This window comes from Ranitomeya imitator, chromosome 3 (genome assembly GCF_032444005.1).
Source record: "Ranitomeya imitator isolate aRanImi1 chromosome 3, aRanImi1.pri, whole genome shotgun sequence".
In the NCBI taxonomy this organism is placed as follows: Eukaryota; Metazoa; Chordata; class Amphibia; order Anura; family Dendrobatidae; genus Ranitomeya; species Ranitomeya imitator.
Window position 1 is genome coordinate 117,146,844 of NC_091284.1, and position 19,187 is coordinate 117,166,030.

General features: G+C 41.5%; 1 protein-coding gene across 1 annotated transcript in view; it reads right to left on the reverse strand.

The window, feature by feature from the left end:
* Positions 1–13,895: 13,895 nt before the first annotated feature.
* ALKBH4 (alkB homolog 4, lysine demethylase) overlaps positions 13,896–19,187 on the reverse strand; it is a 30,514-nt gene continuing 25,222 nt past the window's right edge. The window contains exon 3 of the mRNA XM_069761322.1: positions 13,896–16,524. Coding sequence (XP_069617423.1) covers positions 15,871–16,524 — 654 coding nt within the window. The 3' untranslated portion in view covers positions 13,896–15,870. The remainder of the gene's footprint in view (positions 16,525–19,187) is intronic.

A 19,187-nucleotide genomic window follows, 5' to 3' on the forward strand; every position in this document is an offset into this window, starting at 1 on the left:
TCTTATGCGTTGGCAAAGGCCGAGTCTAGTTGTCTGCATTTGCTGCAGTCGACTGATCTATTGAGAGTATTGCAGCTAGAAGCACTGCTTGTTCCTGTAGTCTCCACTGTTATTTCAATTCTCATTTGCAAGTAACAAATTGGACAAGGAAATCGTTATTTGCCCTAAGGCAATGACACTGATTTTTCTTCACTATGCTTCATATATGAGAACTCATTCAGGGTACAGTGACCATTACATATGTGAGTCTGTTTTAAGGGATATTTCCATCTGGTACATTTATGGTCAATAGAAATAATTTTGAGAGGTGTTTTTTTTTTTTTTACTGTCAATCCTTTTGGACATGCCTTTTTTCTGCTTTTATAGATGGAAAATAACTTTAAATGCACCACGAGAAAATTACCTATTGTTTAAATCAGGTTATGTGTATTTAAAAAAATAAATAAAAATTGTCAATTTTTTTTCATATTAAATGTGTTTAAAAGCAAAATGTCTATATGCACACCGCGTCTGTGCACCCCACTTACTGTGTATGTTCTGAGCTTCATGTACAGTCATGGCCAAAAGTATTAACACCCCTGCCATTCTGTCAGATAATATCCAGTTTCTTCCTGAAAATGATTGCAATCACAAATTCTTTGGTAGTATTATCTTCATTTAATTTGTCTTAAATGAAAAAACACAAAAAGAATTGTCCTAAAGCCAAATTGGATATACTGTGATTCCACACCAAACATAAAAAAAGGGGTGGACAAAAGTATTAGCACCATTCAAAAATATCGTGATGCTTCTCTAATTTGTGTAATTAACAGCACCTGTAACTTACCTGTGGCACCTAACAGGTGTTGGCAATAACTAAATCACACTTGCAGCCAGTTGACATGGATTAAAGTTGACTCAACCTCTGTCCTGTGTCCTTGTGTGTACCACATTGAGCATGGAGAAAAGAAAGAAGACCAAAGAACTGTCTGAGGACTTGAGAAACCAAATTGTGAGGAAGCATGAGCAATCTCAAGGCTACAAGTCCATCTCCAAAGACCTGAATGTTCCTGTGTCTACCGTGCGCAGTGTCATCAAGAAGTTTAAAGCCCATGGCACTCTGGCTAACCTCCCTAGATGTTAATGGAAAAGTAAAATTGACAAGAGATTTCAGCGCAAGATTGTGCGGATGTTGGATAAAGAACCTCGACTAACATCCAAACAAGTTCAAGCTGCCCTGCAGTCCGAGGGTACAACCGTGTCAACCCGTACTATCCGTCGGCGTCTGAATGAAAAGGGACTGTATGGTAGGAGACCCAGGAAGACCCCACTTCTTACCCCGAGACATAAAAAAGCCAGGCTGGAGTTTGCCAAAACTTACCTTAAAATGACTAAAACGTTTTGGAAGAATGTTCTCTGGTCAGATGAGACAAAAGTTTTGGGCAAAGGCATCAACAGAGTTTACAGGAGAAAAAAAGAGGCATTCAAAGAAAACACAGTCCCTACAGTCAAACATGGCAGAGGTTCCCTGATGTTTTGGGGTTGCTTTGCTGCCTCTGGCACTGGACTGCCTGACCGTGTGCATGGCATTATGAAGTCTGAAGACTACCAACAAATTTTGCAGCATAATGTAGGGCCCAGTGTGAGAAAGCTGGGTCTCCCTCAGAGGTCATGGGTCTTACAGCAGGACAATGACCCAAAACACTTCAAAAAGCACCAGAAAATGGTTTGAGAGAAAGCACTGGAGACTTCTAAGGTGGCCAGCAAAGAGTCCAGACCTGAATCCCATAGAACACCTGTGTTTAGAAATACCCTGGTTTAGGGAAAGAGGGGGAAAAAAAAAAAGAGACAAGTGCGGCGCTTCCTCTGAGCGTAATACGTTTTTACCAACAAGTTAAAAACATTTATTTTATTTGTAGTTATGCTCACCTTCTATCGGTAAGAAATGCACGTTGAGATTCTCAAGGAATCAATTCTTTAGGCAACTCTTCTTCGTATGTTGTATAATCCAATAAGGTGTGCAGCTCACTTTGGAGAACTATGTGTTGATCCTGCTTCAGATCCACATAGGTGGCAATTTCAAAGAGAAAAAAAAAAAAAAACTCCAAGTAAATGTGGCGCTAAGCACCTACGGATTTTTTGAATTCATCCACTTCAAGTAAATGAATTTTTTAACATTTTTCATTTTCTCAAAATAAAAAAATAAAATATATTTGTACATTTTTTTTAAAAAACAGTACAACGCGTTTCGGCTGCTATTTTTACAGTGCAGCCTTCACTGTACTATAGTGCTTATTGTATTGTTTGTTCTTTTTGTTTTTTTACTACCTGATGAAGGCTGCACTGTAAAAATAGCAGCCGAAACGCGTTGTACTGTTTTTTAAAAAAAATTTACAAATATATTTTATTTTTTTATTTTGAGAAAATAAATGAATTTTTTAACATTTTTCACTTGAAGTGGATGAATTAAAAAAATCCGTAGGTGCTTAGCGCCACATTTACTTGGAGTTTTTTTTTGTTTTTTTTTCTCTATGAAATAGAACACCTGTGGAGAGATCTAAAAATGGCAGTTTGGAGAAGGCAGCCTTCAAATATCAGGGACCTGGAGCAGTTTGCCAAAGAAGAATGGTCTAAAATTCCAGCAGAGCATTGTAAGAAACTCATTGATGGTTACTGGAAGCGGTTGGTTGCAGTTATTTTGGCTAAAGGTTGTGCAACCAAGTATTAGGCTGAGGGTGCCAATACTTTTGTCTGGCCCATTCTTGGAGTTTTGTGTGAAATGATCAATGTTTTGCTTCATTCTCTTTTGTGTTTTTTCATTTAAGACAAATTAAATGAAGATAATAATAGCAAAGAATTTGTGATTGCAATCATTTTCAGGAAGAAACTGAGTATTATCTGACAGAATTGCAGGGGTGTCAATACTTTGGGCCATGACTGTATTCTGTAACATCGCCATAGGCAACCATTCTCCAGGGTTTATCTAATATATAAAGCTGATTTCACTGACCAATTCCCTTTAACCCAAAGAATGCCAGCAGTGAGTGGAAAGAAACTGCACAGTAGGGATACATCCAATCTATTTCAGGAAAAAAAATGTATTATGTGATCTGCAGAATACTACTAACATTATAAGAAAACCTGCAGCCAAAGGGGGAGAGTTTGGTCATTTTGAATATGCAAGATTAGGCTACGGTCACACGATCAGTACTTGGTCAGTGTTAGTGATGGGTGTGCACTAAAATGCTCGGGTTGAGCACCGAGCCCAATGTAAGTCTATGAGAAAGCCGAGCATTTTTACCGCTATCTTCCCCGGGGATCCTTTTAAAGTCTGAAAATGATGGAAACACTGCTCAAATGACACTGCCGTAAACAATTTTACGGCAGTGCGTGCGCAGTATAGTCTATCAGTAAGAGATAGATGCTACTCTGCCGGCGCCATTTTGCTGGATGTACTTTTTTTTTTTTAAGCCTCACAATAGCCAACAATATTATAGGCATTATCAGCCATAATATGTGTGTTATGTAAAATAGAGGACAGGTCACTGAGGGATCAGTAACCTGTCATAAACCATACAGATGAATATGTAAGCAGAGCACCACATGAAGACCCTCCACAGGCCACACCCTGAGCACGAGCATATCATTAACTCAAAACTGAAAATAAAGACTAAACAACCACCACAAGACAGATTTCATCATCATTTTAATCAGTAAAACGGCACCAACCTGACACTGTCTGTAGTGATACGACAAATAAGTATAAGAATTGTAGACATTATTATTGACGCCTGAAGAACAGGGCATATTAAATAAGAGATTATGAATATTTAGATGTTGGGAATCTGGGGAGTCTAATTATACTGTATATTATTTACTGTGGGTAAAATCCTGGAGGGCATTTTAAGAGATGCTATGCTGGCGTATCTGAAGAGGAATAACCTCATGACCCAATACCAACATGGGTTTAGTAGGGACCGTTCCTGTCAGACTAATCTCATCAATTTCTATGAGGAGGTAAGTTCCGGACTGGACCAAGGGAACCCAGTGGACGTACTGTATATGGACTTTTCAAAAGCTTTTTTTGAAACGGTGCCACACAAAAGGTTGATACATAAAATGAGAATAATGGGGATAGGGGAAAATATGTGTAAGTGGGTTAAGAGCTGGCTCAGGAATAGGAAACAAAGGGTGGTTATTAATGGAGCACACTCGGTCGCGGTTAGCAGTGGGGTACCACAGGGGTCAGTATTGGGCCCTCTTCTTTTTAACATATTTATTAATTACCTTGTAGGGGGCATTCAGAGTAGAATTTCAATATTTGCAGATGACACTAAACTCTGCAGGGTAATCAATACAGAGGAGGACAATTTTATATTACAGGATGATTCATGTAAACTAGAAGCTTGGGCTGATAAATGGCAAATGGGGATAAATGTAAGGTCATGCACTTGGGTAGAAGTAATAAGATGTATAACTATGTGCTTAATTGTAAAACACTGGACAAAACCGTCAACGAAAAAGACCTGGATGTATGACAAACTCACATTTAGTGGCCAGTGTCAGGCAGCTGCTACAAAGGGAAATAAAATAATGGGATTCATTAAAATAAGCATAGATGCTCATGAGGAGAACGATACATACATGCTAGCCACCTTAGGGAGAGACCCAAGTTGGGCTAAATGTAGCGGGACGAAAGAGACCGAAAAGCCCTCTACTTAAAGGAAATACATAGTGGATGCTTTCCTGAAACGGAAAGTACTTGCAAGCAGCATAATACAAAGGATAGCAGGTTTACACAGAATCCTTTGCAGTAGGCGGAGCTATGCAAATCATCTCTTTCCAAGATGAAAGAGATGATTTGCATAGCTCCGCCTACTGCAAAGGATTCTGGGTAAACCTGCTATCCTTTGTATTATGCTGCTTGCAAGTACTTTCCGTTTCAGGAAAGCATCCACCATGAGGAGAACATAATTTTACCTCTATACAAGTCACTAGTTCGACCACACTTAGAATACTGTGCACAGTTCTGGTCTCCGGTGTATAAGAAAGACATAGCTGAACTAGAGCGGGTGCAGAGAAGAGCAACCTAGGTTATTAGAGGACTCGGGGGGTCTGCAATACCAAGATAGGTTATTACACTTGGGGCTATTTAGTTTGGAAAAACGAAGGATAAAGGGTGATCTTATGTTAATGTATAAATATATGAGGGGACAGTACAAAGACCTTTCTGATGATGTTTTTAATCATAGACCTGAGACAGGGACAAGGGGGCATCCTCTACGTCTGGAGGAAAGAAGGTTTAAGCATAATAACAGACGCGGATTCTTTACTGTAAGAGCAGTGAGACTATGGAACTCTGCCGTATGATGTTGTACTAAGTGCTCCATTACTAAAACTTAAGAGGGGACTGGATACCTTTCTTGAAAAGTATAATGTTACAGGGTATATATACTAGATTCCTTGATAGGGCGTTGATCCAGGGAACTAGTCTGATTGCCGTATGTGGAGTCGGGAAGGAATTCTTTTCCCCAATGTGGAGCTTACTCTTTGCCACATTGTTTTTTTTTGCCTTCCTCTGGATCAACATGTTAGGGCAAGTTAGATTAGGCTATGGGTTGAACTAGATGGACTTATAGTCTTCCTTCAACCTTAATAACTGTTACTATGTAAATTGTGAAGAAACCCAAATAAACCCTAAAATTTAACTTTTATCTATATATATATATATATATATATATATATAATTGTCTAAGGGGTACTTCCATCTGTCTGTCTGTAACTTCTGTCATGGAAATCCCGCGTCGCTGATTGGTCTCGCCAGCTGCCTGATCTGGCTGCCGCGACCAATCAGCGACGGGCACAGCCCGGCCGAGAATTAGTCCCTCCCTACTTCCTTCCGGTCAGTGCCCAGCGCCCGCATACTCCCCTCCAGTCAGTGCTCATACAGGATTTATGGCAGTGTTAACAGACCGCGTTATGCCGCGGGTAACGCACTCCGTTAACGCTATTAACCCTCTGTGTCCCCAACTTTTTACTATTAATGCTGCCCATGCAGCATCAATAGTAAAAAGATCTAATGTTAAAAATAATAAAAAAAACAAAAAACCTGCTATTCTCACCTTCCATCGTCCGCGAGACGCGCGCGGCTTCTGCCAGCTTCCGATCGCAGAGATGCATTGCGAAATTACCCAGGAGACTTAGCGGTCTCGCGAGACTGCTAAGTCATCTGGGTAATTTTGCAATGCATCCTGGGAACAGAAGATGGCGGCAGCCGTGCGCGCATCGGCACAGCTTCGCTGGACCCCCGCGGGTGAGTATATAGCTTTTTTATTTTAATTTTTTTTTTAACAGGGATACGGTGCCCACACTGCTATATACTGCGTGGGCTGTTATATACTGCGGACATGGTGCCCACACTGCTATATGCTACGTGGGCTGTTATATACTACGTGGCTGCTATATACTACATGGCCAGTGTTATATACTACGTGGGCTGTGTTATATACTACTTGGCTGCTATATACTACGTGGCCAGTGTTATATACTATGTGGGCTGTGCTATATACTACGTGGCCAGTGTTATATACTATGTGGCCTGTGTTATATACTGCGTGGCTACTATATACTGTTTGGGCTGTGTTATATACTGCGTGGCCACTGTTATATACTGCGTGGCCTGTAAAACGCATCGAGTATTCTACAATATATACAGTGCCTACAAGTAGTATTCAACCCCCTGCAGATTTAGCAGGTTTAATAAGATGCAAATAAGTTAGAGACTTCAAACAAGAGCAGGATTTATTAACAGATGCATAAATCTTACAAAACAAAAAGTTTTGTTGCTCAGTTAAATTTTTATAAATTTTAAACATAAAAGTGTGGGTAAATTATTATTCAACCCCTTGGTCTAATATTTTGTGGAATAACCTTTGTTTGCAATTACAGCTAATAATCGTCTTTTATAAGACCTGATCAGGCCGGCACAGGTCTCTGGAGTTATCTTGGCCCACTCCTCCATGCAGATCCTCTCCAAGTTATCTAGGTTCTTTGGGTGTCTCATGTGTACTTTAATCTTGAGCTCCTTCCACAAGTTTTCAATTGGGTTAAGGTCAGGAGACTGACTAGGCCACTGCAACACCTTGATTTTTTGCCTCTTGAACCAGGCCTTGGTTTTCTTGGCTGTGTGCTTTGGGTCGTTGTCTTGTTGGAAGATGAAATGACGACCCATCTTAAGATCCTTGATGGAGGAGCGGAGGTTCTTGGCCAAAATCTCCAGGTAGGCCGTGCTATCCATCTTCCCATGGATGCGGACCAGATGGCCAGGCCCCTTGCCTGAGAAACAGCCCCACAGGTTGATGCTGCCACCACCATGCTTGACTGTAGGGATGGTATTCTTGGGGTCGTATGCAGTGCCATCCAGTCTCCAAACGTCACGTGTGTGGTTGGCACCAAAGATCTCGATCTTGGTCTCATCAGACCAGAGAACCTTGAACCAGTCAGTCTCAGAGTCCTCCAAACTGTAGACGAGCCTTGACATGATGCTTTGAAAGTAAAGGTACCTTACGGGCTCGTCTGGAACGGATACCATTGCGGTGGAGTACGTTACTTATGGTATTGACTGAAACCAATGTCCCCACTGCCATGAGATCTTCCTGGAGCTCCTTCCTTGTTGTCCTTGGGTTAGCCTTGACTCTTCGGACAAGCCTGGCCTCGGCACGGGAGGAAGCTTTCAAAGGCTGTCCAGGCCGTGGAAGGCTAACAGTAGTTCCATAAGCCTTCCACTTCCGGATGATGCTCCCAACAGTGGAGACAGGTAGGCCCAACTCCTTGGAAAGGGTTTTGTACCCCTTGCCAGCCTTGTGACCCTCCACGATCTTGTCTCTGATGGCCTTGGAATGCTCCTTTCTCTTTCCCATGTTGACCATGTATGAGTGCTGTTCACAAGTTTGGGGAGGGTCTTAAATAGTCAGAAAAGGCTGGAAAAAGAGATAATTAATCCAAACATGTGAAGCTCATTGTTCTTTGTGCCTGAACTACTTCTTAATACTTTAGGGGAACCAAACAGAATTCTGGTGGGTTGAGGGGTTGAATAATAAATGACCCTCTGAAAAGACTTTTCACAATTTAAAAAAATAATAAAGAAATAACATTCTTTTTTGCTGCAGTGCATTTCACACTTCCAGGCTGATCTACAGTCCAAATGTCACAATGCCAAGTTAATTCCAAATGTGTAAACCTGCTAAATCTGCAGGGGGTTGAATACTACTTGTAGGCACTGTATGTGTACAGCAGCCACATAGTATATAGCAGAGGCCACGTAGTATTTGTCTGCTATATACTACATGGCTCCTATATACTACGTGGGCTGTGCTATATACTATGTATACATACATACATATTCTAGAATACCCGATGCATTAGAATCGGGCCACCATCTAGTTATTATATAAGTGTTAAAAATTGCTGCAGGGTATATAAATGGGTCCCTAATCTGCCTAAATTTGTCATTAAAGGGAACCTGTCACCCCGTTTTTTCAGTATGAGATAAAAATACCGTTAAATAGGGCCTGAGCTGTGTTTTACAATAGGGTATTTTTTGTCCCCTGATTCCCCACCTATGTTGCCGAAATACCTTACAAAAATCGCCGTTTTCGCCTGTCAATCAGGCTGGTCTGGTCAAAAGGGCGTGGTCACAGCGCTGTTTCTCCCCCACATCTTGCTTATGTTCCCGTTGGTGGCGTAGTGCTTCTCGCATGCGCAAGTGCCGAATGCACTGCGCAGCTGTAGAAAAAGAGCGCGATCTGCGCTATTCAGCTTTTTATCGGTGGGCGCGGCCATCTTCCTGAGGCCACGTGTGCACAGATGGAGTGTTCTGCTTCCCGGGGCTTCAGGAAAATGGCCGTGGGATGCCGCGCGTGCGCAGATGGAGATCGCGGCGGCCATTTTCCTGAAGCCGAGTTCGCAGATGTGGGGGAGAAACAGCGATGTCGCCACGCCCTTTTGACCAGACCAGCCTGATTGACAGGCGAAAATGGTTCCATTAAAACAGCACTTGAATGGCATCAGTGTGTAGTCAATGAGCTGTCCTTATCATTGTAAGGCTAAGTTCACATGAGCGAATAAAAAGAATGTTGTACAGTTTTCACTCAGAAAAAATGACCTTTGGTATGGTGGTCTGTATAGGATTCATATGGCATCAGTTTGTTTTTTTCTTTAACTCCGCAGTTATGATTTAAAAGACCAAATCCAATTTCCTCTTAAGTATGGCAATGTATCCATAAATACCGATTCTAAAAGGTTGATCTGTGTGGGATATGGATATGGAGCATCCATAGACCTCAACAGGTGAGACTCATCTGAATCATGGGAAAAAATAAGTGTAAGCTGAGATTTTTATTTTTCCACGTGAAGATTGTCCTCGAAAAGAAAAAAAAAAAAAAAAACCACGCTCATCTGCACCGCTCAATTGAGTAAGATTCGTCCTTCTGCTGTCAATGTTATGTCAGGTGTTTGACAGACAGACCAAGAATATAGTCTGGTGAACTTGGCCAATTGATAGCAGAAGTTTTGCAAATGACTTTTTTATACGGGAAAACCTGATGAAAAACTGATAGGAAAAATCACTTTTCCCTGAAACCAAGACATGCCTTTTGGGTTTGTTGGGAAATATAGCCCAACATACCTCAATTGGAATTAAGCAAATGGTTTTTCCGGCATGTACAGGTATAGCGAGCTGTTGGATCCAGCCCAATCTACCATGGGGGAACATATCTCTAAGGGCTTGTGCACATGGATGGATTTTCAGTCCCAGTGTGATCCAATAAACGTTGCACTCGGACCAATGTTATTCTGTGAAGCAGTGCACATAAGACTGGCTTGGGCTGAGGAAAAAAAAAAAATCACTGCATGAGACAATATTTAGATCGCCCTTGGCCATGCAAGTCAACGAGTACGTGGAAATCATCAGACTGCACTCAGATGCGGTGTGATTTCCGCAGCCTCACGGAATGGAGAAGATGGGAGAAATATTTTTTTTTCTCCATCTTCTCCTTATCCGAGAGAATCAGATCACACTATGAACACATTAATCAAACGCTTATCAGAGTTTGATTTGGATTATCAACCAGATTTTCTCGTATGAGAAAAAATACAGTCATCTGCACCTGCCATAAACTGAAAGGAATTGTGAGGAAAGGTGGATATACACAAGACTACGTTCCCATGAGGAGTATCATATATTATATCATAATATTACTGCACATATTCGGTAAATTAGGTAACTTTTGTTTCTACATTGCGTTTTTAGGCCACAGTCAGTATTTTATGCCAGTGGGTGATAAATACAGAAGTAGTGACGTGTTTCTATTATACTTTTCATCTTTTAGTTTTCGCTTACAAATACGTTGGTAAAATATTAACCAAATACCAAACGTGTGAACGTGGCCTCACCGTGTTTTTGATGTTGCTTTTTTTGTCTCTTGTTGGTTTGTCATGTTTGAAATAAAGCTGCCTTGTTTATGATATTTCCTGGTATTTTGCTGTGACAAAACTTTATTCAGTCAGGTGTGGATTACATGCATTTTTTTAGCTGCGGATTTCCCGCGTCTAATGTAAGTCTATGGGGAAAATCCTCACATAAATCTCAGCGTACCCACAGGAGAACCTGACATGTTGTGGATTTCAGACCCACACCACAGGTCAGTTTACACGGATTAAATACAAAGTCCAGTGGGCAGGAGATTCCTATAAATCCTGTCTACTTTGCTAGAACTATAAGACGCTCCATTTTTTGCTCAACGAAAAAAGGCAGCATTAAAAGCTTGTCATGGGAACTTATCCTAAAGAGGAAATGCCTGAAAAAATTGGAATCCATGTAGGGGAGGTGGATCGCCATTCCAGACCTTCCTACTCCGGCACTACTGAACACCAGGTTTAAAGACCCACTCCAGCATGTTTCTTTTCAGCACTGGAGAGGTTCCCTGCCCTTAGTCTTATACTCACCAGCCGCTGTTTTCAGCTCTTCCCTGCGCCGCTCCGGTCCCAAAGCGCCATCTTGTGACCGCAATTTCTGACAAACCAGCAATCAGAGGAAACAGCACAAGCTCTCTGTGTAAGTCTATGAGATCCTCTAGGTCAACTGCGATCAACTTACGAAGGCTATATGTGAACTTGCAACTCAGAGCTGATAACTGTGGCCAAAGAGTTATTGCATCTTTAGACGCTCACAAGGCGTTCGATAGTGTGGAGTGGGGATATCTCTGGCAGGTGTTGCTAAAAATGGGGTTTGGACCGCAGTTCATATCCTGAATTCAACTAATGCACTCGATGCCGATGGCCAGGGTTAGGGTAAACGGGGAGTTGTCACGGACCATACAATTGGCTAGAGGGACGAGACAGGGGTGTCCGCTTTCCCTTTTGTTTGCTCTGGCGGTGGAACCACTGGCCGCTACGCTTTGACGGTCTGATGAGATGACGAGGTTTAAATATGGGGTGATTGAAGAAAGGGTGGCGTTGTATGCGGATGACATTTTGTTGTTTCTGGCTGATCCAGCTACATCCTTGGAGGGAGCCATTGGGATTATTGAACGATTCGGATCAGTGTCGGGGCTTAGGATAAATTGGAGTAAGTCTATTTTGTTTAAGGTGGACGATGTGGGTGGGGAACCATTGGAGGATGGGCGACTGGAGGTGACGAGTAAATTTAAGTACCTTGGAATATGGGTATCTATGCCGGTCACTGATTACATACATGAGAATCTGACTCCAATCTTGGGTGCCCTCAAGGCAAAGGCGGATGCTTGGCTTAAGCTGCATTTGTCTGTGGTAGGTAGGGTGAATCTTATCAAAATGATTCTGATGCCGAAAATACTGTATATTCTCCATAATGCACCGGTTTGGATACCACGCGGGAAATTTAGACAGATCAACTCTCTGTTTAGGAATATGATATGGGGGAGGCAGCATCCGCGTATCAAACTGGAGACACTTCAGCGACCCAAGGATGAAGGGGGTCTGGCATTGCCTAACCCTGAGTTGTACTTTCTTGCAGCCCAGAGTCAGCATCTAAGGGGCTGGGCGCATGAAGGGTCATCTGGAGCGGTGCAGCGGTTGATGGAAGTGGTGACAAAAAGAAGGCCAGTGGTACAATGTTTGGAGGATGGATCCTTGGAGAGTCTGGTGAAGCTGCATCCGACTTTGCTGTTGATGCGCAAGCTGTGGAGTAGATTGAGGCACATACGTGGGATCACGGACTTGACTAGATACTCGCCGCTATGGCATAATAACAATCTGAAAGAATTTGAGGCATTGGGGGTACTGATAGAGTGGCTGGGCAAAGGGATTCAGTATGTATACCAAATAATTGAGCAAGGTGAACTGAAATCATTTTCCCAATTGCAGGCGGAATTTGGTCTTGGGACTGCAGGGGAGTATCAGTATTTGCGGATGAGGCATGCCTTTGGAGCTCAGAGTAGGAACGGAGGTATTAGGATTCAAAGAGATATAGTACTGGAGTATGTGTGTAATGACGGGACGACTGGAGGAGTCATATCCACGCTGTATAGGGATCTGTTGCACACTTTCCTATTGGGGTTTCCAATAATGGCCAGAGCTAAATGGGAAAGGGATCTGGGTCCAATGGATAACGAGACTTGGGAGTCGGTGTTAGAATGGGTCCCAAGACTGTCAATGAGTGAACCATATAGACTGTCACAGCTTTATGTGATACACAGAGTTTATAGGTCTCCGATGGTGCTATATAAGGCAGGATTGCGTAATGACTCTGAATGCCCGAGGTGTAAGTCTACGGATGCAGACATTTTCCATATGATGTGGACATGTCCGAGGTTGGCTGCCTTCTGGGTGGTAGTTTTGAGTCGTATGGAAGGTGCGTATGGATGCACGGTGCCAAGGGATCCAGTTGTCTGTGTGTTGGGATGCGTGGATGAGATTGGAGTGGATAAACACCTAAAGATAGCTATAGCCAGATTGTTGTATATGGCTAGGAAGGTGATAGCTAGAAACTGGATTAGGGAAGAGCCGCCGTCAAGAGGAGAGTTCCTCCAGTATGTGAAACAGGGCCTGACACTGTAAAAGGGGATTTATAAGAAGAGAGGGAAAATTGAAACGTTCAATAAAATGTGGTCTTCATGGATTGCTATGGGATAGTAATGTAAAGTGTGGCTTATACGATTGGTCGAGGGATTAGATACTTTATTGTTTTAATGATGAAAGTAATTAGCAAGATGAGCTGCTTTGTGGGGTTGGGGCGGGGGGCCTTGGGATCGAAGGGGGTTGTTTGAAGGGGGTTGTTTGAAGGGGGAGGGGGGGGGGGGGGAACTCTGTATTGAAAATGTGAATGTAACCTGTTAATTGCCTTGTTATTCTTAATAAAAATCTATTTGATCAAAAAAAAAAGTCTATGAGATCCTCGTTCTGGCTCTCATAGACTTACATTGAGTATTGATTTCTAGCATGGTAGCAAACACTGGAGCAATCCGGCAAGGCACAACCTGCAGAAGACGACCAGGGCGGCATCAATAACAGAAGAACGTGACAGCTGATAAGCAGAGTGCTAGGGGCAGGGAAAGCATACCACTACAGTACTGCAAGAAAAAAAATTACGTGGTGCTTTTAGTTTTTTAGATAGAGGTTAGTCAATTCTTGGTCACTTACATCCCTGAGAAGCGAAAGATTGAATCCAACCTACTTATAGCCAAGCAGAGAAGTCTGGGGCAGTCAATCCCCGCTTTATACACATTAGTTTGTCAGTAGGTTTCTTCAAAATGGGCAGTATTTACCAAAAACTATAATGAATGTCTAGGTGCAGCTCTAAGATCATACAAAGATTTTGAAAACATGCAACACATATGTATGAATCAACCAGATAGTGTACTCAGAGAGGAGACAGGATAGTACAAATATTTAATGTTTATTAATTAAAAAACTCAGAATTGGAAAAATATCAATTTTTTTTTAAAGGGAATCTGAACAGGATTTCACCTCTCTGTTTACATGTGCATATAGCTCTTTCAAAGACAAGCCCAGCAATACCATTATATGGCCAGTCCATTCCTCCGTTATTAAGAAATCGGCGTTTAAATTTATATGAAAATACGGCTGAAAAGCTCAAATAGATCTGAAGCCTCTGTCATTCCAGCTCTGTTTCTCGTCCAGCACCACTACCGCCTCCTGCTGCTTGACTGAGAGCATCTGTTTTGTGACTTCAGGCAGGGAATAGAGCTGGAGTGACAGAGGCTTCAGATCTGCAGTTTCATTTACATATCAATTCAAATGCCAATTTCTCAGTAAGGGAGGAACGGACTGGCCATGTTAAAATATTGCTGGACTTGTCTATGAAAGATCTACATGTGCATATAAATAGCTTGGAGGGTGAAATCCTGCTGACAGATCCCTTTAAACTTGATTTCATAAATTCAAAACACTTTACACTCCATTTACAATTTTTCTTTAAAAAACACAAAAACATATTTTGGGATTGAGATACAAAAGCTGCAATGTCTATGACAAGACACTATGTATAGAATTAAAGCAATTACAGTACAGTTGATGGATCTAAATAGTTGATAAGTTTGTGACAAGAGTACCCCTTTAAAGGATATGTCCACCGGCACAACCACTTTTTTTGCCCCATTATTTTTTCCTGAAATCTATAACTTATCCCTACATATGTCGATGCAGCTGTAGGAGGGCTTGTTTTTTTTTCCCGTTCTGAGATGCAGTTTTTATTGATCCCACCTAGAGGAACATGCAACATTTTGATCTCTTTTTGGGGGAGGTGTCTTTAGATATTTTTTTCTTGAAAGCACTTACTGCATGGGTTCTCTTCATAATTTCATTGCTCAGACTTTTACAAACATGGCAATATCGAATAAATATATTTTTTTACGTTTCATTATATTTGAAATATGACAAGGGATATAATTTAAAAGGGAATCTGTCAACACATTTGACCTATCTAGACTATTAATATGGGAGTACAGGTTATAGAATACTGAAAACAGTCCAACCTTGTGTCTCATATCATATTGTTGAGAAAATGCCCTCTTCCAGGCTCTGGGGAGGACGCTGCCTGGAAGATAACTCTGCCTCCAGAGATTACTCTACATGAAGGGGAGATACCAGTGGGATATGTAATGGTTACCAGTGTGATGTGTAATGGTTACTTACCAAAGTTGCCAGTGGGATGTGTAATGGTTACCAGTGGGATGTGTAATGGCCGCTGTCTGCTCTCCTGATCTCACTGTAGAGCAGACACATTCGCAGCTTCCTCTCAGCTTCAATCTCACAGGCAAACAGGGTTGTAATGTTGTTGCATAACAGCAGAGCTCAGAGAGCTGCAAAAATGTGTTTGCAAGAAGACAAATTTAATTTCTCTAATTTCTTGTCTCACAATGGTAACTCCATATAAAATAATCTCTGGAGGCAGATTCTCATGCAGATCAGTGTCCGACCCAGTGTCCTAAACAGCTCATTCACATATAAGAAAAACGTGGAATTCTCTGGAATAAGACATTGGATTGCAGCTATCAAGGCATCATGTTATTCAGCCTCCTATGACCTACATGCTCATATAGATGGCATAGGAGGGGTGATCCTACTGACATATATGTTTATATATATTAAGATTTTTTTTATTGATTTTCACTTTATACTTTTGGTGCTTCACAAGTTAGGAGTACAGTTAGATCTCAAAGTTTTTTGCCTGGGACTCCTACTTGCCTTACTCAACTCAATGCCTCTGTAAGGGGCAGATCTGAGGGTTTTTTTTGAGGATTCAGGCAGAAGCCGAACACGATGGAAGGTACCCACTGCAGAACGTAGTGTGAACAGCCCCATAAATAGAAAGGACATGTAAATGATGAATCTTTAAACTGATTTTCCTTCAAATCCAAGAGCTATATCCAGCAGCATTTGACCCTGTGACTCTTCCTTGCCCCCCGCACTAAACTCTGCTGACAGTTCTCTAAATGTACTGCACACTCTGCGCTGCTTGATGTGTTCACGGTGAATCGCATGCATCCAGTTATAACGCGCATCTCCGTATAAAACCACCAACGACCTTCGCGGGAGATGTATAGCTACTTTCACATCACTATAGGGAACCAAGGCAGACTTTGATGTGTGAACGCCCGCGCAGGCCGGGAGGTCAGGCTGCATATTAACCACATCGCTATTGATCCCAGGTTGTAGACAGCTTCCATTCTGTTCACTATGTTGATCCGAGGTAGAAATCAGCAGCAGATTGTCTACAGAAGAACTTGTCATCGTGAGCACAGTATCTGTAAGAAGATTCAGACTTACTAGTCTTTCTCCCCAAAGCCAAGAGTCATCAAAGTGGGGGTCAATGGCAGACCCTCTGTGAGAATTGTAATCCAGATTACATTGCTCAACAGGCAGGAACCCTTTCAGGACAGAGTGATTCTTCATCCTTTCCCAGAGGATTTTGCTAAAACTCGGAAGACCATTGAAATTGGCAATTTTGATTTTTTGCTTCTTAAAGTTCACCTTTGGACCAAAATCCTGTGGACATAAAAGATACACATAATTCAGCACAAGCCAAACACGTGACCTGGATGCCCAATTTTTCTACTGTACATTACCACCATATGTATAAACGCATTTGGCAAAGGATTAAGAATAGGGACTGAATTTAAAAAAGACACAGCCATTATAAGCAAAACATAACAAATGGCAGTAGATGAAATTATAAGGCTTTTCTCAAATATGTGTTATTAGCAAAACAGATGATCCCATCGGTATTACAGGGATGCAGGTTTTCATTTGATTTTTGATTGATCTGGTGAGATAAGACACCAGCACAGACCTCCGCTGTGTTTGCAAGCTGCGAAGTCCCAGTCTCTCCCCACACAATTACCGTATATCTTCCCTCTCAGAAGCATAAAAAAACCATACAGATGTCAAATCAGTGAGACGGTGGAAAGCCAGGCTTCAATCTCTCATTCTTAAGGGGTTAGAACCTTCATCTCTAAATTAGGCATGGCATTCTTAATTACGGTATATCTTTTTAAGAAATGCTCTATACTTTTGCCTCTTTTCACTTCATGGAGTATGCCAAGAGATGAAAAGTCATCAGGCATCCAATATAAAAAAAAGCTTCCCCTAAAAAAACAGAGGAATCCAAGTTTGGTAAACAGAGAAAATGTATGTTGTTGTCTTCCCCAAAATTGAACAACAAACAGACACAAATGCAGTATGATAGTGGGAAGGTATATATGAGTTCTGAATTGCATTACTTCCATATATACCCAGAAAATTTGCAACAACTTCTGCCACAATTTATGGCTAAAACTATTGCAAAACAATTGATGAATTCGCCATGATGGAGCTGATAGGGCCGTGTGTGTCACGGTATCACAGGCCTGATCTCTGTACTTCCTAAATATCCGCATATACAGAGCAATCATAATATAAATATAATATTGTGACAGTTTATTTAGATCATATTTTTAGGAACATTACTTGCATACAAAAGCAAGCAGAGAAGAAACGTCATGTCATTTCAAGGGAATCTGTCAGCAGGTTTTGACTATATAATTTGAGAGAAGCATAATGTAGGGCTAGAAAGCCTGAGCCCAGCAATGTATCACTTACTGGACTACTTAATGCAGTTTTGATAGAATCCTTGTTTCTCTGATGTAGATGTAGCAGAGCTAAGCTTCTGTGCTGTGTATAACCCCGCCCACACCCCTGACTAGCAGCTTCCTCTGTACACTGTGCATAGGCAGGAAGCTTCCAATCAGTGGTGGGGGCTGGATTACACAGATTAGCTGGACTGGTCTGCAAGTGAGATGTAGTCATGTAGTGATAATCTCCTGCTGATAAAATACTGATTGTATTAACCCCTTCATGACCCAGCCTATTTTGACCTTAAAGACCTTGCCGTTTTTTGCAATTCTGACCAGTGTCCCTTTATGAGGTAATAACTCAGGAACGCTTCAACGGATCCTAGCGGTTCTGAGATTGTTTTTTCGTGACATATTGGGCTTCATGTTAGTGGTAAATTTAGGTCAATAAATTCTGCGTTTATTTGTGACAAAAACGGAAATTTGGCGAAAATTTTGAAAATTTCGCAATTTTCACATTTTGAATTTTTATTCTGTTAAACCAGAGAGATATGTGACACAAAATAGTTAATAAATAACATTTCCCACATGTTTACTTTACATCAGCACAATTTTGGAAACAAAATTTTTTTTTGTTAGGAAGTTATAAGGGTTAAAATTTGACCAGCGATTTGTCATTTTTACAACGAAATTTACAAAACCATTTTTTTTAGGGACCACCTCACATTTGAAGTCAGTTTGAGGGGTCTATATGGCTGAAAATACCCAAAAGTGACACCATTCTAAAAACTGCACCCCTCAAGGTACTCAAAACCACATTCAAGAAGTTTATTAACCCTTCAGGTGCTTCACAGCAGCAGAAGCAACATGGAAGGAAAAAATGAACATTTAACTTTTTAGTCACAAAAATTATCTTTTAGCAACAATTTTTTTATTTTCCCAATGGTAAAAGGAGAAACTGAACCACGAAAGTTGTTGTCCAATTTGTCCTGAGTACGCCGAAACCTCATATGTGGGGGTAAACCACTGTTTGGGCGCACGGCAGGGCTTGGAAGGGAAGGAGCGCCATTTGACTTTTTGAATCAAAAATTGGCTCCACTCTTTAGCGGACACCATGTCACGTTTGGAGAGCCCCCGTGTGCCTAAAAATTGGAGCTCCCCCACAAGTGACCCCATTTTGGAAACTAGACGCCCCAAGGAACTTATCTAGATGCATAGTGAGCACTTTGAACCCCCAGGTGCTTCACAAATTGATCCGTAAAAATGAAAAAGTACTTTTTTTTCACAAAAAAATTCTTTTAGCCTCAATTTTTTCATTTTCACATGGGCAGCAGGATAAAATGGATCCTAAAATGTGTTGGGCAATTTCTCCTGAGTACACCAATACCTCACATGTGGGGGGTAAACCACTGTTTGGGCACATGGTAAGGCTCGGAAGGGAAGGAGCGCCATTTGACTTTTTGAATGAAAAATTATTTCCATCGTTAGCGGACACCATGTCGCGTTTGGATAGCTCCTGTGTGCCTAAACATTGGCGCTCCCCCACAAGTGACCCCATTTTGGAAACTAGACCCCCCAAGGAACTTATTTAGATGCCTA